This window comes from Lepidochelys kempii, chromosome 4, assembly GCF_965140285.1.
Source record: "Lepidochelys kempii isolate rLepKem1 chromosome 4, rLepKem1.hap1, whole genome shotgun sequence".
Classification (NCBI taxonomy): Eukaryota; Metazoa; Chordata; order Testudines; family Cheloniidae; genus Lepidochelys; species Lepidochelys kempii.
In genome coordinates, this window is record NC_136383.1 from 14,335,346 (window position 1) to 14,359,449 (window position 24,104).

Below are 24,104 nucleotides of genomic sequence, written 5' to 3' on the forward strand. Positions count from 1 at the left end.
TTTTGAAGGAGAGGGACCATTCCCTGAAATGCATGAAAAGGTCAAGTACTGGTTCCAACACAGCTATTCAAGTCCTTACAAATTTGGTCAGTCTATGACAATGTCTGCAAAGGCATGCCCAGCTGCCTTCAAGAGCCTTCAGTCCGCACAACTGATGCCAGTCTGGAGGTTTGAGGGACTCTCTTGGGGGCCCAAACAGTTCAGGGCCTCAGGAGCGAGGAGGAAAAGGCTCATAAAAATCCTACAGCTGAGAGTGGTCAGCTTAGCTGTGTGAAGGTTCCAGCCCCACTCCCCCACAAGGGGGAACCACTTCCTGGTTCAGTCAGACATAATATGACTATGGAAGCCTATTTAAACAACCAAGAGGAATAAGAAATCTGACACTGCATGTGTGTAGCCTGTAGGTCTAAGTGCATAGGTATAAGTTGCAGCAGTAATGCAATGAACCTACTGGCCTCAAGGCCTGTGAGAAATAGTTCAACTAAACCGATGAAGGCATAAAGCCCCAAAAGCCTTAGCAAAGTAGCTAACCAAAACTAATCCTCGATCATAAGATATCACAAGATAGAATGATGCAATGACTAAACTGCTGACAGGTAACCACAAAATGCTAGTTTGTACCGGCTTGGCGTATTTTAAATTAGGGACATCAGAGGATGTCTGACCACAAGAATGCCATGGTAACCAATGATGTATATGTTAAAATTGAGGTAAAAGGATTAATAACCTATCGGAGAAGAGCATCCCAACATTAGTAGGGTGAGGAACTACAAATAAGGAAAAGGGGCTGAAACCCCTACCTAAGATGCATTAGGCATACTGCATCAGTATAACACATTGTAAGAGCTGTATCCAGGTCTGTCTCCCTTAGGAGATGCCAGGATGACTACCACTGCTGATGGGGATGATAGTGAGGTGGCAGAAAACTAACTCTTCAAGTTGTTCTGCAAGGGATAGTGAGACTATATGGATGCTCTGCTCAGTCTATAGTCTCTACCTCCCTTGCTGGGAGCGTTTGTTACTTTGCTAATAAAATGTGAGTGTTGCAATTGGGGTTCCCAGTTAAACGGGAATTCTAATAATACTGGGCCTGATCTTGGGCCGAGAACCAATCAAATCTCAAAATGTTAACTGGGAATTTTTAAGCAATCATATAATTAATGCATAATAGATCAGGCAACATGTGGAAGCAATGGAAATGAGGAGGGCAGAACAGTTCTTCTTTGCCCTCAGAGTGATCCATGTGAAAGGAGATCTGAACCAACAGGCAGACTGGCTTAGCAGGTGCATGGTCAACACCTCCAGTGCTGCTGGTCTTGGAGCTTGGGTGTTAGCTGCACTAGCAGAGAGTGCAGCCTGCTGATTCAGCAGACCTGGATATTAATCAGAAAGAGAGACCATAGGTTTGGTTCAGTGACAAAGTCGCTTGGCCAAGTTTATGGTCAAGGCAAGTCCTAGTATCCTGGCTCAATGGTTACAGGTACGTGAACGCATATATGCCCGCGACAACATAGTGGCTCACTTGACGTAGTGTTGTCCCCTAGGCCAGTACAAAGTAGCCCCTCCAATGGCTTCTCCTTTTATACATTGATACAAACAAGTTACGTATCACACTCCAGACATTGTTAGCTACCACCTATATCTTGTACCCTCTAGTTTGAACAAAACATCCTCATTCATTATCCTGTCATCCCCTCCTGATCTTTATGAGGGGTCTGTGTGTCCCTGTACTGTCTTCTCAGGCCAGGAATGTGCTTTCTTGGTTAGCTGATAGTCTGACAAGGCCGAATTTAGCCATTCCTGGGGATCCAGCAAGGCCTACATTTCCCCTCCTCTTTGTCTTTTTATGTCTCTCTCATCCTGGAAAAGCATAGTGTCAGAAGTGAAAATGACCCAGTGGGCTGAACACTGTTTCTTGGCCATTTTACTTTACATATCCATACATTCATGTCCCATGCATCTATTCGAGGCAATGTGCAGACCAGTGACTTGTGAATAGTTTCCTTTTTCCAATTGTTCTTTGTCCCATATAGTGGGCCTGGGAATGTTAGGTCCAGGACTTCAGTTGAGAGGTGTAGTCTGACTATTGAGCCCTGGCGTCAGTGTGTGTAGGATAGAGATAGTGGTATATAATTGCTATAGTAGATAACAATACCCATAGATATAAGGATGATATGCATTCTATAAGGATATCTGGAATAATAAATGCATATTGCTAATGCTATCATTATATATTTTTAAATTTTCTCCATTACTGCAGCTTTATTAATGGTCAAAACTAATTCTTTCCCAGTCTGCTGTTGTAATTTAGCCCTTTTATTCTTGTAACCCACAAAGCAGCATATTCCTATTAGTTTTGGAGTACTGACATTACAAGTGAGGCCTTCATATCTAAATTTCGTGTAATTAGTTACTACGCTATTGTCCATTCATATTATAGGTGACCCTTACTGCTAGTTGTCACCATCTGGTAAGCTTCACCAGGCAGTAGACAGGAGAGGTTACCCTCTCCATCACATAGAACTGGGCTGAACCATTGTGACCACTGGAGTAGCCATGTGAAAAAAATCCCTGGCATAACAAGCAGTGTGCAGTGCTCTTCAGGCTAGCATTGTTGTGTGATACACCAGTAGTTGAAGTAGATCTAGTTGTTTCTTGTAGATGGGTCTTCCAGGTAACCTATTAACTTGGTTACTGCCTATTTATCTAATATTGCTGTGTCAGGATTCCATGTTGATGGCGATACCGTAAAAGAAATGTACATGAAACTGCACCAGATTGTTTTGAATAACATCCCTCGGTTAGGTTGCAGTGCCATTGACCTCAAATTATGAATGGGACTAAAATGGCTAGAGTAGTTATCATGTAACTCCCATAAGCAGTAGAAATAATTTCTTTACCAACCCAGTTTTTCCCTTGCCTTTATACTGTTTGTTGTAATTAGTTTAACTTTTACTGGTGTTTGATTAAACAAGTTAGCAATGGCACGTTTGTTGTAAGTGGTGTTACGTTTCTCAATAGCCAGACCCTTAATACGATGGATTATAGGTTTAGAGAGAGTTCCTGCTGCCTGGTGGTCAAAATACACCTCTATCCCGATATAACGCGGTCCCCGGGAGCAAAAAATCTTACTGCATTATATGTGAAACTGCGTTATATCGAACTTGCTTTGGCCCACCTGCTCCTTGTCCCCTGACCGCCCCCTCCAGAGACCCCCTGTCCCTAATCACCCCCAGGACCCCACCCCCTACCCAACCCCTCTGCTCCCTGTCCCCTGACTGCCCCAACCCCTATCCACACCCCCGCCCCCTGACGGGCACTCACCGGCAGCAGCGGGAAGCAGAGCAACGTGGCCCCAGCCCGCTCCACTCCACCAGCTCCCAGCCACGGCACTCCACTTCCCGCTGCCGATGAGTAAGGGGAGGTTGGGGAAGGGATGTCCCCCGCACTCACAGGTTGTGTTATATCGGATGGAGGTGTAGTTAATGTGGTATATATCTGTATACATAAATATATTTTCCACATTACCCCTGTTCAAAATGGATATTCCAGATTTAACTAATCTTGAAATGTAACCAATTATTCCATCTAGATTTTGGAGTCTCCTATTTTAAAAGATGCCAGACTGCAGAGTTTTCTTTTGCCCAACCGTTGAGTCTTGTGCACATTCCTGATAAGATCTAGTATATTAATTAACAAAGAAGTATACAGTAATGATATATATGATTTTACACCAGAGGTGGGCAAACTACGGCCCATGGGACCGCTCTGCCCGGCCCTTGAGCTCCTGGCCGGGGAGGCTAGTCCCTGACCCCTCTCCCGCAGCCTCAGCTTGCTGTGCCGCCAGCACTCTGGGTGGCGGGGCTGCGAGCTCCTGCCGGGCAGCACAGCTGCGAGATCCGTGGGTTTAGTGTATTAAATTGCTCCCCGTAGGAATGTGTTACTTATGGAGCACCAGGGCTGGCACCCATTAGTACACCGTAAGTCGCACATTCCTACGGGGAGCAATTTAATACACTACACCAGCCCTCCATACAGTTTTGGAACCTCAACGTGGCCCTCGGGCCAAAAAGTTTGCCCACCCGTTTTACACAGTAACCAAATCCAGCCATATTTCAGTGAGAGAGATTGAAAACCACAGGTACCTGAACTCCTTTTGCTCAATAATATCTATTTTAAATAAGAGACCTGGCCCAGCTAGCAGTCTCTCTAATGTCTCTATAGTCGATTGCATACTCAACTGTCCATATATGGTAGACTGAAGTGTAGTTGACCAGTCTGTAGTTTATAAAGCACTCTCTTTTCTTCTTCCAAAACCTCGGGTTTCTTCACTGTGTACTGATACCTTCTGGTGTCTCGGTCTGTCAGATGCACCCTTAAATCACTTAAGATAGTTAACATGATACATTTTTTGTTTGTTACATTTCTTTTCTTTTTTGTAACTAATTTATACACAGATTAATTTAGTTGATCAACAGTGTAATAAGGGCCAAATCATTTATAACACGAGCTAAGCTTTTGTACTGATTTTCCCAGTTCTTTAGCACAAATATACCTGTTTTTAGCTGTTTTTGCAGAGACAATAATTTTTACTTCCTTAATATGTGCATTACTAGTTTTTCAAAATAAATAGTGTTTGACTGCTAAAATAAATGCTCACGATTTTCTGTGATCAGGTATATTGCTCTCCCTCACTGAGCACTCTGTTTTTGCAAAAGAGATAGTACTGTAAAAGAATTTTTACCCAAACTTTGTTAGAATTACTTTGCTTGTTATACCAATTAAACTTTTGTCACTATTTGAAAGCACAAACTTTAACCACCACCACTTCTCTTTAACCAAACAAACGAAATCAGAATAAAAATGAAAGGAAAATGAAATTTAAATGCAGGTCTATGCAAACACTTTGAGGGTATTACACTTTCAAGACATTTGGTTTTGTTTGGGAGACAAAGGTGGAAGCCTACTGAAATTGTTTGGTTAGCTTTAACATTTTGCAACATAAGATTAATATCTATGATTATATTTTTTTGACATTTTTGCTGCAAGATTCTTAAAACTATATTTTAATATTTAGTAAAGGTGCAACTAAGTTTATCCAACCCCCAAAAAAGAAATTAACCATGTTACCTTTGCATTAATGTTGAGGTTTCCCCCCGATGGTTTTTTTCTTTGAACAAAAAGCCTTTGATTAATAAGAGAACCCTTTTTGTTTGCAATGGCATTATTTGTTAAGGCAGAAATATACGTGCATATATTTATAACTGAGGCCTTTTTGAGCTTTGCAAAAAAAAATTTGGAATTATGGCTATAACCTGACTGTAATATTAAAATAGTGTGGTACCACTTATACCAAAAATAACTTTTTATAATTATGAATATCAAATTGACTTGTGTTGCAACAAAAGAAAAAGAAAAGTCACATGACCCAGCATACACCAACATAGGACAACATACAGGATAAACTAACAATTAAAGATGAACAGTAAGGCATTAAAGGATTAGTTATTAAGGCAATGCATTTTAGAAAACAGAAAGGTGAACAAAAGGGTTAAACATTTAGTTAAACAAGATACTACCTTTTTGTTTAAAACTTGTAATAAGAATTGATAAAAATGATTTTCCTACTTTGTCTTAATTTAGTCCCTTTCCATTCCTTTATATACATTACTATTTAGAAATAGGGAAAACCCCTGTTTCAAATATTAGTGGCTAGGATTAGAAGCAGAGCTCACATTTCTGTTGATTAGCAACCATATCTTCAAGAAACTTAAGAGTCTTTTCAGCTGTTGCATGCCTGAAGGGTTAAGATAATTAATGTATTGGATTTATTTAAGTAAAGTTACCACCTTAAGCAAAATGATGATTTGGTTTTTTGTTTCTTGTTTTCAATTGCTCTGTTTCTGTGATGGGGGGGCTTCTGTAATAGCTATAACTTTTAAAAACAAAGGGAGGGCAGAAGTGAGGAGAAAGCAATGTTGGGAGGGAGACAGAAGCCAAGAGAGATTAATGAACTTTGTGAGGTCAGTTTAAAGTAAAGGCAGCAGCAGTGAGTTGAGCAAACTGAAAGAGGATATAATATTTGAGAGGTTATATTAGCTCTGAGGGAAGTGCGGCTCCATGGGCTAGTGACGGGGGCTTGGGAACCAGGACCTCTGTTTTTTTATCCTGGCTCTGAGAGGAGAGTGGGGATTGCTGCCTGCTCCTGCAAAACATGAACTTGTTCCCCCAGTTTATGTTGCTTTTGTGTGTGCGCCAAATGGATTGCAGGAATGCCCATCCCTGCTGAAGTTGACCGTTTCTGGGCAACTCCACGCGTTAATGCATCCATTCCAGGTGTTATCCAGCTCACCTATGTTATTTCTATTTTCTCTTTCATCCAACAAGTCGTGGCCTCTGTCTCTCAAGGTGCTCTGTTAACCAGATTGTTTCCTCATCCATCTTATCTACCAACCTAGTCAAATCATTGGATAATTCTTTTCCCTCTGCACTTACTTCTCCCATTCATACAAGAACTGCTCTGGGTTTTGGCTTTGGTTTTGCCAGAAGCTGGCTCTCCTCATACAGTGGTAGTTACGGTGCAGTGGCCCTTGCCCGTGGACTGCTTGGATAACTGCCGGTCTTGGTCATTCCACATGTCCCCATTCCAACATCTATTCCAATTATCCCAGGTTCCCATCTTTTAATTTTGCTAGGGCCACCGTTTTGCATTTCTGTCCCCATCCTTCAAGCCCTGCCTAAGTATCTGAAGCCTATTGTTGTCCACCAAGATATATAATAGGGGACAGCACTTCTCTTTTTTGCAGTTTCTCTACGGTTGATTTCAATTTTCTATTCTGTTCCTCTGCTTACTGTAATATATCATTAGAGCCCTGTATATCCACAGATATCGGCTTTATAGCTGCAGATTTTCAGACCATTTTTGCAAATTGGATGCTGGTACAAATTTTGTATCCGCGCAGGGCTCTAAATATAGGATCTCAAAGGCCGGGAAGCAGCTGTTTGCAGCTTATAGCCTAGGAGGCTGCTTCCTCGCCTTCACATGGGAGACAGATCCTAGAGCCACGGGGGCAAATGCCCTATCGCACAATTGGCCATAGGACCTACTTTATGCATTTCCGCCCTTTCCAATATTGGGGGAAAGGTGATCCAGAAAATAACATGCAAACAAGCGATGGTAATTCATTTAATTCATCGTTGGTCAAGGAGATCTTGGTTCTTGGATCTCATAAAGCTGAAACAGGAATCCCTACTCCAGCTTCTAGGAAGACCAGATGTCCTCTAGCAAGGTACTCGGAATAACTCAGCTGGTGGCAAGCGAGAGCAGAGGAGGCATGGCCAGAGCATGTAGAGCCAAAATGCTGAACTGCTGCCGTGAAGCTTCAGAGAAAGGAGTGTTGCTAGCAGGAAGGAAATTATTGGTAAGACATTTTCCGTCCCCTCGCTGCCCACCTCCAATTGAGGTGCCAATTCAACCGACAATAAATAGTGGCTCAGCTTGCTTTGTGGTAGTACACTCACACAATCATAATATTGTAGAAGAACATTCAGATCCTTTTGTCTTGTTGGAAGTAGTTGACAGCTGAGAGCGGAAGTGAAAAGAAATGGTACCTCTTTTTTCAGTGCTTGACATGAACATCAGGGTCCCCACCTCCCGAATCACTGCAGTTACTGTTTTAGGGTGTGATCAAATCACTTTTGGTCAGTCCAAAAGACATTTAGGAATCGGGAGAAGGCATGGAAGGGGGAGAAGACCAACTTTCCATGTTATGCGGGTGCCAAGAATCAACATTTGGGAGGTTTCCATACAGTGGAATGATCAGACCTCTTATGGCTCAAACAAGGCCTTGTCTACTCTGGAGCAAACTGGACCGTAATGCTGTAGTAAGACCATTGAGTTCATCAGCATTTTGGTATAACAGCCTGACAGTTTCATTTAACTATTTATTTTTTAAATGCGGTATTAGACTGAATAAGGCAATTAGAACAGTATCCCTGTCATTCGTTTTGAGAAGTCTAATTTTACATTATCCTCATTATCAGATTTCAAAATGCCCAACTGCATTGTAGAAACTGGAGGTTTTGGCACTGGGGGAGTAGTATCCATTTCACTTTAATGAGACATGACTTGTGAATAATATTGTTAAGTACACATTCAGTAAACCCAAATTTATTTACAGCTTAGATATTCACATAATACACATTTAGTCATGCAGCTTGATAAATTACACTCCATGTAACTGAAACACACCATGACTTTGAATTTCCTTTTCCAGTGGTTGAAAAATGCTACAATAGTTATATAAAAATAATTAGTTTTAAAAAACGAACTAGCAACCTAAAGAAATAAAAATGCATCCACCAACACAAACAATTGCTGATTGTTTAATTTTACATGAAGGGTGTTAGAGCAGGCTTTTTCATTTGCAAGTTTCTAGTCAGGCTTCAGTAGTAATTATTAGTGCACATTAAACATGTTTTGCAGACAAGTTTTAAAAAAAATAAATAAGGTCAGGTGTTCACACTGAAAGGCTCAGAGGTTTGGGAGGTAATCCATCAATATTATTAAATGCTAACAAAAGTCATTTCGAAACCAATTTAGTGTAGAACTCAAAGGAACTCCGCATGGTTAGACTTGTCAACAATCTACAATTTTACAATAAATACATAAACATACTAGTACAAAAATTACAGTGCCCAGAATTCTCAGTCACAAGCATAAGTACGTGTTCAAAGGCTTTACAATAGAGCCGTATCTACTGTAATAAGTCACCATCTCCATCCACAACATGGCCATTGCCAAACACCTCCTTTGAAATTCAAAGAAGTACTTTCCTTTTACCTCTGTTACCAAACAATTCCATTGTACAAGTATTAAAACACAGCCTTAGCTACTTGAAGCTAAGAGCAAAATAAAACAAGGGGAAAAAATCCTCTCTCAAAGAGGAACTTGTTTCTTCGCTTGACTCCCCTTCTCCTACCCTCCCCAACACATTTGATGGGACCCCTATCTAGGAAAGGCTTATACTAGTTTGTGTATGTTACAGAGCTTTAGGCATTCCAGCATGGGCTATTGGTTATATTTCTTTTTAGCTCGCTGACTGGTGATATACCTTTCCTCTGGCCAAGGTGGTTTTTTCTTCAAGGCCACTTTCAGAAGTTCTCAGAGTGGCTACTAAGATGATCAAGAAAAGTTGTAGCCAAACATGTAGCTGGCATTTTGAGAGACCACACATCAGCCACTAGGCTAAATGTTTCTATTGATTCTAAGCATGACCCTGGATAGTCATTCCCAAAACAGGGACTTCAACATAACCGTAAAGAAAACAAGTGCCTGCACAGGATCATTTCCTGTAGAACATCATCCCATCCACACTGAAGTAACTACTGTGTTGGAGGACATGATTACAACTGTGCTTCCCTGACAATCGACATACAGGTCAGTCTCACGTTGGACTGTTACTGAGTTGTAATCAGATCTGCCAACATACTGGTTACTGATCTAGAAGAAACTTGAGAGAAACACTGATTCTAACATTTATCACATTAGCCAGCAGCATTTAATGCAACTGTTCAAGTGAATGTAAACACAAGCAATTACCCTCCAGAAGCTATTTAAGATTTTAATTCCATTCAAAAACAAAAATTTTTCCAACCAGCTTCAGAGACCATGTACATTGAAATCTATATAATAAAATAAAGATCTTTCAATCCCTGCAACAGAACACCACAACTGTTCAGGAGTTTAAGGTATCTGGTTGGCATTAAGGAATCCAGACACTTTCTGTACTGACATGAAAAATTATTTTTTAAAAGTTTTTCAAGGCAAAATAAATTTAAAATAAACTGCAATTTTTAAAACCAGGATTCAACCTGAGAGAGACTAATCTAGAGGCAAATACTGAGTCTCCTTTTATGAATAGCTACAGAAAACTTATGGTAACAGACATGTTTAAGTAAGAGACTACACAGTGCTAAAAGAACACTGATGCATTTGTTCATATTAATCAGAAGGCCATATTTGCTCTTTAGATCTGGATTATTTTTGTGGACAGTTACTTGGGATTATTTATACCAGTCTAATACAGGGCCAGTTGCTGGTGTAAACTCCTGCAATGTACATTAAGTGTAATGCTACAGTCTATTGACCACAACCGGTTAATAAACTTAAGCCTACAGTTGCTGGATAGCCTTTATAATATCTCAAGAGTAAAATTTTCAAAATCACAGAAGTCACTTAAGTTCTTGAGAAAAACCTAGAAACTCAATGGCACAAATCAGTGCCACTATCCATTTCAAATGAAGGAATTAATTTTAAAGTTACTGATGATGAAACGGAGTGGAAGGAGAGCATCCATTTGATTTTTCAAAAAGAAAAAACTTTGTTAAAAAAAAAAGTACGAATCCATTGAATTCAGATTTAAATATAACAGCAATGTCATAGCATGCACACAACAATTAGATAGTAAGTCTAGAAGGTACACCACAATGTATGGATTTGAAAAGGTCTAAGACCAGGTCCCAAGAAGCAATTTATCATAGGAGCTTTAGAAGCATGCTGTTTAGGGCAAATTTCTTCAGAGTACTCTTTAATGAAGTCTGAAAGTGAAGTCCAAATCAAGGAGAGAGTCATCTGCTGTTCACCAAGAGTACACATCGCTGCCTTTCATGTTTTACCAGTCAGAAGAAGGAATGTAATTATTCATATCCTGTTTTTACATGGTCTGATTACATAACCTCTCTATAGGAAGACCTGCACAGTTGTTCTCTGCTTCACTGCAGAATGTACAGTGGTTGAAGTGAATGAGTCATTTTGAAGACCTAAGCAGTCATTGTCTCAAAAAAACCTCTGTTGGTATGCCATCCCAGCAAGTAGAAACACAGTCCCGCAGGTAATAGAGAGCAGCTGCCTCAGCGCATGGTTTCGGAAATCAGCATGCAACTAAGGACTAGACATTCATAGTCAGAACTTCTGTTGCAGTACGAGAATTCTGAAAGATAGAGGGAGACAAGTTTCATCAGACTACAAACATCAACTGTCTACACTTTTTTAAAAAAAAAACCCCCAAAAGGATTGACAAATGTTGGGGGAATTAACAAAATGGAGTGAAAAGAAGGGTGTCAGTGATAGCCCATTCTGCCATCCTTTCTCTCACAGAGTAGCACCTTACTCTGTGCATCTCCCCAGTGACTTCAGAGTGGCTACTGAAGGAGTAAGATGTTACTCAGCATGAGTAAAGGTGGCAGAATTTTTCTCAACACCAAATTGTTAAATTAAATTACTATTTCTTCATATAGAGAAATTTCATGTTGGACAGACAGCTGGGATTTTGTCATTTAGAGAAATTTCATGTCGGACAGCAAGGACAGAAAAATGCAACGGAAGTATCTTTTCATCTTAAATTTCAAAGGCAATATCTAGCACTAGAGTCTGGGGTGAGTAAGTATTCTAGAAGGAGTCCTAGTAGAGACAGTGCAGGCAAATGCCCTGTCCTTTAGCAATCTTATGAATTTAAGTGCAATTATAGCTAGATTACAGGTAAGACAATTCAGCCATGTTCCAGACATGTAACTTGTGTTATAACAAGTTTTGGAGAAAAATAAGGAAGAGGCAATTTAGTGGAAAAAAGTAATATACTGTACAGTAAAAATCTAAGCAATGTGCAGAGTAAATGCGATTATTGCAGAATATTAAATATCAAGAAAATGAAAACAAAATAAATTGAGACATTATGAAAAAACTTATCAAAATTATAGCCTGAATGTTCACTAGAAAAAACATGCAGGACTTTTACTATGAGATTGTAAATCAAAGTTTGGATCTAAGTGGTAGTTAGCATCCCTGTATCAAGGATGTGATGGACTGATCTGAGTCTCTTCTGGCTTATCCTAGTTTAACAGCTATGTAACTCCCCTGGCTATAATGGAGTTTGGCCCAATTTATACTTGTGTAAGCAAGCAGATAATCTGGACTGAATACATATATTCAGTTGCTGAGCTTGGTCATAGTGTCAGCTTCCCCTACACCTACATACATAAATAATGTTGAACACCCACCAACTCTCCAGTTTTGCCTGGAGGATCTTATCAGGAAATTCAGCTGTGTGTAGAAGAATATTCCATATAACTCTTCAAGTGATGTATCTTTCATGGATAAAAAGTGCTACCCTGTGGTTCTGTTCTGGAGCATTAGCACAAATAAGGAAAGAAAGCAAACTGAACCTTGTGACAGAAAGGCTCAAAGCAAGATGGTCAAACCCCACACCCACTATATCTTCATGTCTCCATGCATATAGGACTGCCATACCTTCATTCATAAATGTGTACTGTAGTCAGGACAGGGCTTGCTGTGTCTGTATTGCATGATATACACTGTAGATTGATGCCACCAATACAACATTACTACTGCAAGGATATGCCATACTTGGTGACTAGAGCCAAGGTAGTTTAATTGTCCTTTTGGAAAAAGCAAAGAGATTGTCTACGTTATAATATTCAACATAACTGCTGCAGTAGCAACTCTAGCCTGGAGGTTGAAGCTCTCATGCATTTGAATAATTTCTGATAAACATGCATGCATTGAAGGGAAAGTACTGTATATCTCTAGGCCAGCTTTAAATGGAAAATGTATGCAAGTGCATTAAATGTAGGCTCAGATTACATATTTGCAAGTCCATCTGACTATTTAAGGATACAAGGGCTTGTCTATCCTCATGTTTTTGGCTACTGGTGCAAACCCTTAGTGGAGACACAATACAAGAGCCAGTTTACACTAGTACCCAACATTTACATTAGGGGTTTGTATCAGTGCAGCTATATGGGTGGCTATAAACCCCAGTGCCCATAAGCAATTGCCACATGTGTGCAGATACACAATGCACATGGGCACACTGGGTATTTAAGCATGCATGATACACATGTGCAAACAAAGGAGTACATCTGGACCCGACTGGCCTTTAATACCCAGACCTACTAAAGTTAGTAAAGTGAGCTAATTGAACCCCAAGGACTAGAGAAGAAGCAAATAAGTAGATGCTCACTATCTACCAGGCTCCTCCAGGGCCCAATTCAACTCCCATGGAAACTAATAAGGTCTGTAGCGGGGTGGTTCCCCCTCCAGCCCTGGGAGAGGGCTGGGGCTGTGGAGAAAAGCCCAGGCTGATTAAGGGAACAGCTGCAGCTGTGGCCAGCTCAATCAGGCCCAGCTGGCTCCTATAGGAGGCTGTGAGCCAGGAGCCATTAGTCAGTCTCCCTCTGCCTGTAGAGGGAGAAGGGCCTGGCTGCAAGCTGCTGAGCAGGACACCTAGATTGGAGCAGGGCTAGGGAAGGACCAGAGGAGAGTTTCCAGCCTAGAAAGCCTCAAACTGCAGGCCGAATAGGTGCAGCCCATGGGTAGGCAGAGGCAGCAGGTCCAAACCTCCTTGCCTGTGATGAGTGGAGTATACACTACAGTTCCCCACCCCCCCGATACAAGGGGCTAAGTGGGGACTGGCAGCAGCCCAGACTGAGGCGAGGTGGGGTTAGAGGGTGGGGAGACCCAGAACCTGAGAGTGTGGGGATACTGCCAGGGAGGCAGCACCCCAGAGAAAGGGGCATGGGGTCTTGGGAGGGGCTGGTAGTAAGGCAGATCACTGGCCTGCAGAGGGCGCTCCAGTGGCTGGATGAGCTAATTTCTGATGACTACCAGCAGGAAGCGCCACCGGGTGAGTCCGAACGTTTACACGGTCCTTTCACTAACTTTTTAATTAAAAAGTTATATTGGATCCTAGTACTCAATACAATACTACACTAGGGAAGATGTCATTGGTACAATTAAAATGTTTTCCAAAGTTGAATCTCTACATGGGAATTTATAGCAAGTGGTTAACTTTCAATAAATCACAATTTTATTTCTAGTTATATTACAGTGGTATTCTCTGCAATAAGTACCACATTCCCTTTTATGAAATGATGTGCCATTTGGCCATACCCAAGATCTTTTCTGTGTGAGTGCACCTCTCTGTAAAAATCCACAACGTTATTTTCCTTTAAATATCTCTCCTCCTGTGATGCCTATAAAACACTCAATCTTGACTAGACAGCTGATGTGCTGCTCAGTAGACGAATCATAATTGTCTTACTATTGTTGTGTGCGCCCTTAAACTGTTTGTCATAGCCACTCATTTCTTGTTATACACTTATAGCACGCCCTTTGGGGTAGGGATGTACTTTCCATTATTTATATATAGTATCTAACACAACTTAACTCCAATCCTGATTGGGAACTGTGAAGGAGTATGTGTCCCACACAGGTAATGATAGTAAACTGGAGAGACACAGCGATTAGTGCACTTGGTTGCACCTGGAAGATGGGCCAGGCCCAAGTGAAGATGAAGCACAGCTGTGTGGTAAGCATAAAAGGGAGGAAGTCAAGATGAGAAGGAGGCTGCAGAGAGTGACCTCTACAGCTGTTCTCTGGCTGCTAGAGAGTGGAGGAAAGGCCTAGAGAGGCAGATATATAGTATGCTGGGGGGCTGTGAGAGGACCTGAAGGAAGGTCCAGATGCAAAGTCTAGTGAGGCAGCCGAGGGAGCAGATCATAGCTGCTTGCCACAAGACCTCTAGACTGCAACCCGGTGGAGGGCCTGGGTTCCCCTACCAGTCCACCAGGAAACACCCTGACACAAAAGGGAGAACTATTATTTGGAGCCAAGCCTCCAGGAAGAAAGTCCTGGGACACATTGCTCTGCACAAGAGTAGGACAACCTTGCAGAGCCTGGGAAGGGGCGAAGAGTTATGTTTCTGTTTTTTGGAATCTTTGCTTACCCTAGAAGGGGTGAAACTGAAGGTAACCAGGCCAGGGACCCAAGGGAGACCACCTCAGGGCCAGAGTGGCTATCGACAAGGGACGCTAGAGGAGGAGAGCCTGCTATGCCATGCCAGGCCCAGCCTCAAGGGAATGCAGCAGTGGTTAGTCTACTCTCCAGCTGGGGTTTAGGTTCTACAGCAATAGCTTATGGGACATACATTTAGTAAATAAAACAATGGTACAAGTAACTTACCTGTAGGTGTAACTTGATATTTTTGCCTTAAAAATTAGAGCAGTCAGTGCACATTAATCCTTTGCTTATCCTAGTCTAGTACCAACACTCATGCTAGCTGGAAAACACTATAACCTAACAGCTTTTTATACTAACAGAGCACTATTTATCAAAGGATCTCAAAGCACTTCAGACAGGTAATTATTCCCTTTTTAGAACTGGAGAAAATGACAGCCAGCAGTCAGTGAGAGCTGAGTGTGATCAGCACTCTGGGGGGGGGAACCCCCAAGCTCTGGAGCTGGGATTTTCCAAGGAGCCTAAGTGAGTTAGCCTTCCAAATCCCATTTCATTTTATTAGGAGAATAATAATCACCTGCCATAAGTGGATGAACTGTTGACCAAGTGTGCTGCAATACCAAGAAATCATATAGTACAGGTAAAGTTCCAAGATCCTTTGGAGGTTAAATTGAGATTGTTGGGATACTGACACTACTTTATATGACTTATTTGTATATTTTCCAATTTTATACAAGTGTTAATGATCCTTCTGCCCCCCTTAACATGTCTTGCCACTAGATTATGATTTAGCTGAATTCCTGCAGGCTCAGAGAAGCTACTAGCATGACTGCAGCAAATGCATACAGAGAGCACAGTATAAAACACAGATATGGCTGCTTAATGTAGGACATGTTCACCCTTGTTTTTTAACGACCCATTCAAAACACACTCCTTCTGGAAGGGCATCTAAAGAAAGTATAACCAACTAAGTACACTGCAAAAGATAATCATACCTGGGAAGTATCTTTCTGGAACTTTGGAAATGTAAAAGAGAAAAGCTACAGCAGCAATCAAGTACATCGCAATTACTCGAGGAGCAAACTCCTGCAAAAGAAAATGAAACTTTGCTTAGTATTAGAACACGAACATCTACTTCATAACCTTTGTCTAGCAAGTGCACTGCATACTTTGCAAGGACAAAGCTTTAATCTCATTATTTTATTTACATGAATGTTGAACAGATTTCAAATCTGTTAGAAGTATCAAAACCTGAGACCGAAGAGGTTAAAGCTTAGCCCCATCTTTGTGCTTGAAACCAACCCCGCCTCCATTTTCTCTGGGCAAAGGTGAAAGTCCACAATAGGAGATGCGTTGTTGTTTGGTTTTTTTTTTTAATACATTCACACTGTGCCTAAGAACAGATTTCCTTAGACCAGTCCCCACAACTCTACACTGAAGCATTTCCCTTAGTAAGAATGCATTTAAAATGCTTGACTAATGAAAAAAGGTGGATCAATCAATGCCCTGTAAGTTCCTTTTGGAGCTACGGACCTAGTAAAAGGTAGTGGGAGGGAAAAGGTTACTAAATCAGCTTGGAATCTTTGACCATGTGAAGCATAACTTACCACACATGATCTCACGAGGCTTCTAAACACCAGATGGGAAAAGGGATGAAACTGTTCCAGTGGAAAGCAACCTATACATTAGTTTGGTCTTTTTAAGTCCCCATTACCACAGTATCTTGCTGCCAAAAACAAAGCTTTCTATTTTTAGATGTACGGGAACAAGACCAGTAACATGGACTTGTGCACAGAAGTACTTTGAATACCCAGGCAATACTACTTACTGCTAGTGAGTGTATAGAAAAAATAGTTTTTAAAAGTTTTTGAAGAACAGCCTATTCTAAAGTCCATTAAGGTGCCAGTGTAAGAACCGGCACAGATTAGCATCATGGTAGGCTCTCATGTGTGTCTAGTTCATTATATAACTCCTATTTTACCATAAGACTGGTATATATTTCCCTCTTTCACCCTGCCATGCTCCTTGCTTTTCAGGATTAGGTAAGCTTTACAACAGATTACTTTCCTAGCTGGTGTATAACTTAACATTAGTAACTTCATAAAATATGAATAATCGGTGGGTCACTTAAAAGGCAAAGGTGTGTGTGTGTGTCTGTATATATATATATTGCTCATTTCTGCCTTTGACACAAACTCTAAGTAAGGGGCTCTGCCCCAGAAGAAGACTAGAGTTAGAATCTGGCCCCTACCTCCCCCACTTTATTTCAGGGGGGCGAAGGCAATAGAGAATCTGCACCAGTGCTCCCTGACGCAGACTACTACTTTCCACTACACTGATTTGACTGCACACTGTACCCGTCTGGAGGCAGGCAATACACTGACCCCACACGGGTTGTTGTGTCCCAGAGGTGTGTATCTAGGGTCACAGTAGCTCCCTTTTTTTTTCCTCTCCTCTCCTCCCCCACCCCTTCTCACAAGGCAGGATTAAATAGTATGTTGTAAACAGATTTAATTGCTGCATCTTGTTTTTAGTTTCCCATCCTGAATTTAATATTTGAAGCTCTGCAATAGGTAAATCCAATTAAAAGCTATTAATTTTTTAACCACTCTTATATTCCAAAAGTGGGGAGACAGCCAGAAAAGCAGAGGAACTGGGTCTGCTTCTCAGCTTACCTGTACAATAGATGCACCAACTCCTCCATTGAGCCAAACCCAGTGGATAGTAGGAATGACTCCATATCCAGAGACAGAGCAAAAGATGACAGAACGCAGTCTGTGCCACTGTTGAGTGAGGTAGCTGGGATGAATCTGAGCAAAGAATACTGCAAGGATCATAGCAAGCACAGTGATCAAGTATACCTGACGCCAGTACTGCGGAAAAGGAGAAAAGAAAATACATGTTTTTTTTCTTCTTTGGGTAGGTGTGAAGATAATTTAATACCCTGGCAGAAAATGTACAAAATTAATTAGAAATCAAATGCAGAGAAGGCTAACCAGTGTTTTGTCCACACACACTTTTCACCATATACAAAATTGCATACAAAAGTTCCCTAAAGAGTTTTAAGTTTGCTCCTGCACTAGTTTGACAGGTTGGAATTGGTTCTACGGCTGAATTCAGATACTTCACATTTATTCTTTATTACCAATGGATAAGACAACAAAAGGTTTTGAAGGGAAACTACTTTCCCCTTCCCTACACCCATACAAATGGATGGGGAAGAGAAGGCAGGTTGTGGACCATCCTAATCACCCCCATTTCTGAAAAGGCCCTTGGGGATGCAGTAATTTCCCCTAAACTCTTGCCTGTGTAAAACTAATACTTGTTTATATAAACTAGAAAGCCCAGCAACCACTCTTCTCCTAACTTCTCAACTATCCCCCTTTCTTTTCTTGTCTAATACCATCTCCTGTTTCCCCATCCTTAAGTTCTTCCAGCCTTCTAGATCCTTGTCTGTTCCAAACCACTGGGTCTTTTTGACAAAGTGATTTTTGGCGTAACCTGATGAGCTGCAAAAATACAGTGCCTTCAAGGGACAGCTGAATTCCAGGATGCCTTCCAAAAACCCAAATTTATTTCCAGTAAGAACCAGCAATTTGTGGCAGATAGGAAACCAACCTTGTTTTTGCCAAATGTAAGCTAGTCAACAAGTGTAAACAACATAGATCAGCTGGCAGGCCAGTAATGCTGAATTATTTTTGATTGTGTGCTCATTTCTGAGCCAACTTGCTGTGTTCAACAATTCTGGATGCAATAAAATCCAGGTTTTCAGGATCTTTCGTAACACATCAGTGATCAAAATCCAATTAATCACTTTTCATGGGAAAGGTATACTAATATTTGAAAGGACTCCAGTTCCCCTCACTACTCAGTTAATTCTGCACCCCTTGCAGGTTGTGCAACTAACTTCTTGCATGGGGTGTGAGAAATCAGCCGGGTGAGGCCATGCAGGTCAGATATGAAGTGTTCACTTTATTGCACAAAAAGCACATTAAAACTTACATTATTACAGTAAAATGCATAAAACACTCCTGATACGTAGCAGCCCAGGATCCCAATGGAAATTCCTGCATAATCTAATGCCATCCATCGACGGCTAGTCTTCTCTGAGCGATGGCAGCAGAAAAGATGATATCCTACCGAGCAAAGCATACAGACCTGTAAAAATGTTCAAACAAATCCATGTTAATTTCTTCCAGGCCTAGTTTATGGCAACATGAAATTAAAGCAAAGAAATTATTGGGCTTAGTCTATGAAGCTGTCAAGTCTAGAATTAACCTTCTGATGCTGTTATATATTTCACACTGCTACCGGGTGTCAGGAAATCATGCTTCCTACCAATGCTGAAATAGCTAGCTGACCAAACCAAGCTACTTAGAGAAAGGTCAACCGCAGTTAAGGGGAAAAATCCTACCCAGCCTGGGTATGCACAAAAGGCTTGATTGGCAGTGCAACCAATGAGATTTTGCTGAGGAGGGGGAGCAGGAAGATATGCAGGGCAAGTCTGTACACAGGAGTGCATGGCTTTGCAGCAGCTGCTTATATTTCAGTGCGGAGAGGCGGTTTGGGTGTGCACCTAGTGGATCCGCTGGCCAAACCACCACATGTAGGGATGAGGAGGGAAAGAAGTGGGAAGCTTCTGGGGTATCCAGCTCTAATGCCATTCCACAAATTGAAGAGAGAGGATTCCATCACCCCAGACTTATTCAATGTATAGTCCACTTATGCTGGGACCAGTATTTGTCCCTTCCTTATTTATTCTCTCTCAAATAATTTTTTTGAGAAAAAGAGAGTGTGACAGTACTTCCTAAGTGGTCTTCAACAACCATGGTTTGAAAAATTTACCAGTCACCTACTACATAGAGATGTCTACAAGGAGGGAATCACTAACTGGGTAAATGGACAGAACCCTTCCTAGTCGCCCAGTTCAAACCATAGCTGATGGGAAGAGCGAGAAAGTGCTGGTCTTTCTCTCCACTCCTTGCCCATGGGGGAGCCCGTATTTCATAAGGACTTCGGCAAGTAGCTGACTGATACATTTGAAGCTGCTGGGAAGGAAAGGGTGGGAGTGTCTCTCTCTGACACACCTCAGTCCACACAACTTTCCTTTGGGCTGGTGAGGAAAAATATTTCTTCCATTCCTAGGAGGATGGAGTCTGTGCCTTTGCCCATCTGATAGAGTAGGGTGAAATTAACTAGAATCTGACAGGTTTCACTGCTGCTGATTTCGCTACTAGGATGGTATTTGCCAAACTAGATCTGCATGTATCACCAATAGTCTATGTGGCCCTTATGTGTAACCTGCAGCATGAAACATTGAGAACTATGCAGTTAAGGATCAGGGATCCATGGAAGGATCTCTCTCAGTGCAATAATTGTCCAAAATTTTCATTTGCCAAAACACTTTGTAATGGAAACAGTAAAAAGAACAAAGTTCCTGTATACTTCACTGTTACTACAGCAACTGGACAGGTGCTTCCTCTTTCCCACATATTAGCAGCTACCCATCAGTGCAAAGAGTTCATATTAAATTCTTCAAACTTGAACACCTCATCAAAAGGCCAAAGGCTCAAACAGATTTCAACTTATGTCTTCTGCTCCTAGCACTGACCCAAGCATTGTGGGGGTTCCAAGGGTATGTAATGTTCCATATCATACATGCTTCAAAGACAGTTCTGAGTTTCAACCTTGAGTTACCAGCACACACGCAAAAATTATTCAACATCTATAAATTTTTCACTCTAACATGACAACTTTTATTTTAATAAAAATATCATAGGTTAATCTCTGTGGCACACTGAATTTAGACATCCAGCTTATACACACCAGCCTCCAACTAAATGTTTGATTCAATTCAGCAAATAACTCTTCCAATTTTTTTTTAATTGCCAAAGTCATCACATTTTAATCCTAATTAGACCTCCACACAAGAGAATAATGGATAGGTGGTATTTGAATTTTAACCAACAAGAGGCTCCTTATGATCCAAAATGTACAAGTTACAATTACAATATTTTTGTCAGTATATGCTGTATGCAGGTGATGGTACAATTTGATGTATCTACTAAGAATCAGTTTTCTGCAGTATGGATAATTATTTCTCAGTTAAAAATTAAACAGGTTAAAGTCTGAAAGCTATTATCTCCTTGATGAGCGCAGATTGTTGTGCTGACAAATTCTTCCCTCCCTCAAGGAATCTTCTATATTCCTCATGTTCCTCTTTTTTAAAAGCTATCAAAGAAGGGGATCCAAGCAAGGCCCATCAACATAGCTTATATATAATCAGGAGGGGCCACTATTGAGAAACCTGGAGTATAAAGCACTGGAATGCTATATTAACAATTCCCACTGGACTGGGAAGCAATGAACTAGGAAACTTTCTATTGGCCATTAGCCAATGACAGTCACAAGTGAAAACAAGTGAAAATGTAAATACTTAGGAGCCTGAATCCAACAGGAGTTGAGGACACTTAACACTTTTCAGAAGATGTTCATTGAAAGGGTGCACCCCACCCCTTATTACGGCTTTAATCTGCCAGCATGTTAGCTGCCCTGCATGTTAAACCAAGGCTGAAAGATCTTCCACTGTACTTGTAAATGCCACTGAACAATAGATGTGGCAAAGTACTTGCCTTGCCAACTACTGTGCTAAATATTCCCTCTAGCTGTGTTCAACCATCTATGCTTCATACTACATCTGGCTATTTAGCTGAAAAATAATTGGACAACTATACTTCTTAGTCAAACAACCACATTTTAAATCCAGATTTTTCCCTAACCTGGTTGAAATCAAGTTCTGGTTTGCCACACTGTATAACCAAGTACTACCACTAAACCTCTGTGTGGATATATTTTGAAGTATAGGTGATAAAGCTGCTGAAGGTTTAAGACAGGCTTTTTAGAGACTAATTTTCTACCCCAAACCCTGATGTACTGATAGTTCAGCTGTTCTTCCAAAAGTATAACTACATATTTTAAATTTCCCTTTCTGTTCACAGAGCTTTCTTTGCTACTTCGGTCAAGTCTCAAGATTGAACTAAACAATTATTATCCTGAAAATGATGAAAAATGACAGTGACAAATATTTTTAGGTTTCAGAGTAGCAACCGTGTTAGTCTGTATCCGTAAAAAGAAAAGGAGTACCTGTGGCACTTATGCTCTAATAAATTTGTTAGTCTCTAAGATGCCACAGGTACTCCTTTTCTTTTTAAGTATTTTTTAAAAACTCCAGTATGTGTTTCAAAACTAGTTCATGAAAGGACTTACTTGAAAGCAGAAGAGGCAAATAGAACAGATAACAAAGTCTTCTCTAGAGGCACTCGCTGAAGGTAATACAGAAGTCATGTCATATATGCCCAAAGTGAAGAAAAGGAAAAAGCCCAGTAAGTGACTCCAGATGTTTACTGTCTCATTGGATAAAATGAACAGACTAAAAGAAAAAAGATACAATAGCAGATATTCAGAAAGTGGTGTGTGGAACTGATGATCATCATTTTAGCAAGCGTTCAGCAAAAGCATAAATCTTGCTTTTAACATCCCAATCAACTTATGTTACCTTTTTAAACACAGCCTAGAAGGGAGATAAGCCCTGTAGCCATCTGTAATATAAGGATTGTCCTTAAGGAACACAGGAATCTGCTCATAGGTATACAAGCGGATTCCCCGAGGTACCAGAACAGGCCAGTACTGGTAGCTTCCTAGCTCGATGTAATGGGCGCTCTTCAAAAGCTTCTGATGCATGGTGGTAGCGTCAGAGTCAGCAGCTAAGGCAAGACTGAACAGAATATCTAATTATGCTCCAGGCACCTGCTCTCTGTTATAATATGCCTGAAAAACAAAACAACATTTGCTGGATCACTTATTATAGCTTATGTCACAGGTAGAAACAAGTCTGGCCACCACAAAATTTGGCAGCTACACTGATGCCTTTCTGTAGTCAGGAATTGCCCCTTTCCGAGCAGTTCTCCTCCCTGTGTTATTGCCGGCTAATTGCCAGGCACAATTTTCTCACCGACTACCTTTACAAAATGAGTGGGCAGAGGGCCCAGAGTCACTCCTCTAACTACCCTGTCTGCTCAGTGCTCTGTCCTGGTCAAGTGTCCGTCTGCCCCCAGGGCGCAGGGGAAGCACAAGGCACAGGGGGGCAATAACCCAACAGCTGAAAAGGAACCAAATCCCAGCCCCGCCCCGGCCACGAGTCAGCCCGAGGCTGCTCCCTCAGCGGTGGGCACGGAGAGCTGGCGCCCTGCGTCGGTCCTGGCCCCGGTGACCAGAGGGGGTGACATTAGCGCAGAGCCTACGGGGAGGGGGCACGATCCCCCTTCGCGCCTGCCCTAGCCGGTGCCGCGGCGCTGTTCAGCCCAGCCAGGCCCCCCAGCCCGGAAGCGGCTGCCCGGCCGGTGGGGCGCCCTTTGAGCGGGGCGGGGCAGCCAGGCCCGGCGAGACGAATGGGCCCCCCCGCCCCCTCATTTCACTTCGTTTTACCCAGACGCTAGAGAGGTCTGGGTCCCCCTGAGCGCGGGGCCCGCCCGTGCCTCCCCCTCCTCAGCCCTGGGAGCGGGGCGGGTGCAGGGTCCCCGCTCCAAACTCCCCGCAGCCTAGCAGAGCCCGAGGGGCCGGGAGAACCGCCGCCGCCGCTCACCGGCCGGGCCCGGGGCCGGGCCCCCCCACCAGCACATCCCGCAGCCGGAGGCGCCCCTCGCTGACAGGGAGGAACCGGGCGCTTCCTCGCCGGCCGGCCGGCTCCAGCCCCGCGCGCGGATGTCGCCCTCACTGCGCGACGCGGCCCAGGGCGCAGAGCCTCCACGTGCGTGCGCGGCGCCCGTCTCCGCACGGCGGGGGCCCGACCTCCGCGGCAGAGGGCAGGGGCGCGAGCTTGTGACGTCTCCAGCTCAACCGACGCATGTGCGCGCGGGCGCAGCCGGGGGACCGAAGGCGGCGGTTCGGGCCGCGCGCGGGGTCCGACGGGGAGACGCTGCCGCAGCGCGCTTCCCCCCCCCTCACCTGCTCTAGCCTGCCTGCAGGGGGCGCTGTGTGGGCGGGGAGAGGCCCCCCCCCCCACTCGCCGTCCAGGGCAGCCGATCTCCAGGGCACAGTTGCTAGGGTGACCAGATGTCCCGATTTTATAGGGACAGTCTCGATATTTGGGGGCTTTGTCTTATATCGGTGCCTGTCCCCTCCCACCCTTGTCCCGATTGTTCACCCTTTGCTGCCTGGGCCCCGTACAGGTGCCGGCCCTCACAATGAGCCAAAAACCAAGGCAGCCCCATTTCAAACCAAACAAGCCGAT

General features: G+C 42.6%; 1 protein-coding gene across 1 annotated transcript; it reads right to left on the minus strand.

Annotated features, from left to right (window-relative positions):
- Positions 1 to 10,902: 10,902 nt before the first annotated feature.
- Positions 10,903 to 23,716, minus strand: PAQR3 (progestin and adipoQ receptor family member 3). The gene is made up of 8 exons (XM_073340474.1): positions 23,457 to 23,716; positions 22,371 to 22,642; positions 22,082 to 22,244; positions 18,818 to 18,973; positions 17,491 to 17,688; positions 15,811 to 15,901; positions 12,308 to 12,456; positions 10,903 to 10,991 (listed from the first exon to the last, which is right to left on the minus strand). The coding sequence occupies exons 2-7, from the start codon at positions 22,553 to 22,555 to the stop codon at positions 12,314 to 12,316; spliced, it is 936 nt and encodes a 311-aa protein (XP_073196575.1). The 5' UTR covers positions 22,556 to 22,642; positions 23,457 to 23,716; the 3' UTR covers positions 10,903 to 10,991; positions 12,308 to 12,313.
- Positions 23,717 to 24,104: the final 388 nt, after the last annotated feature.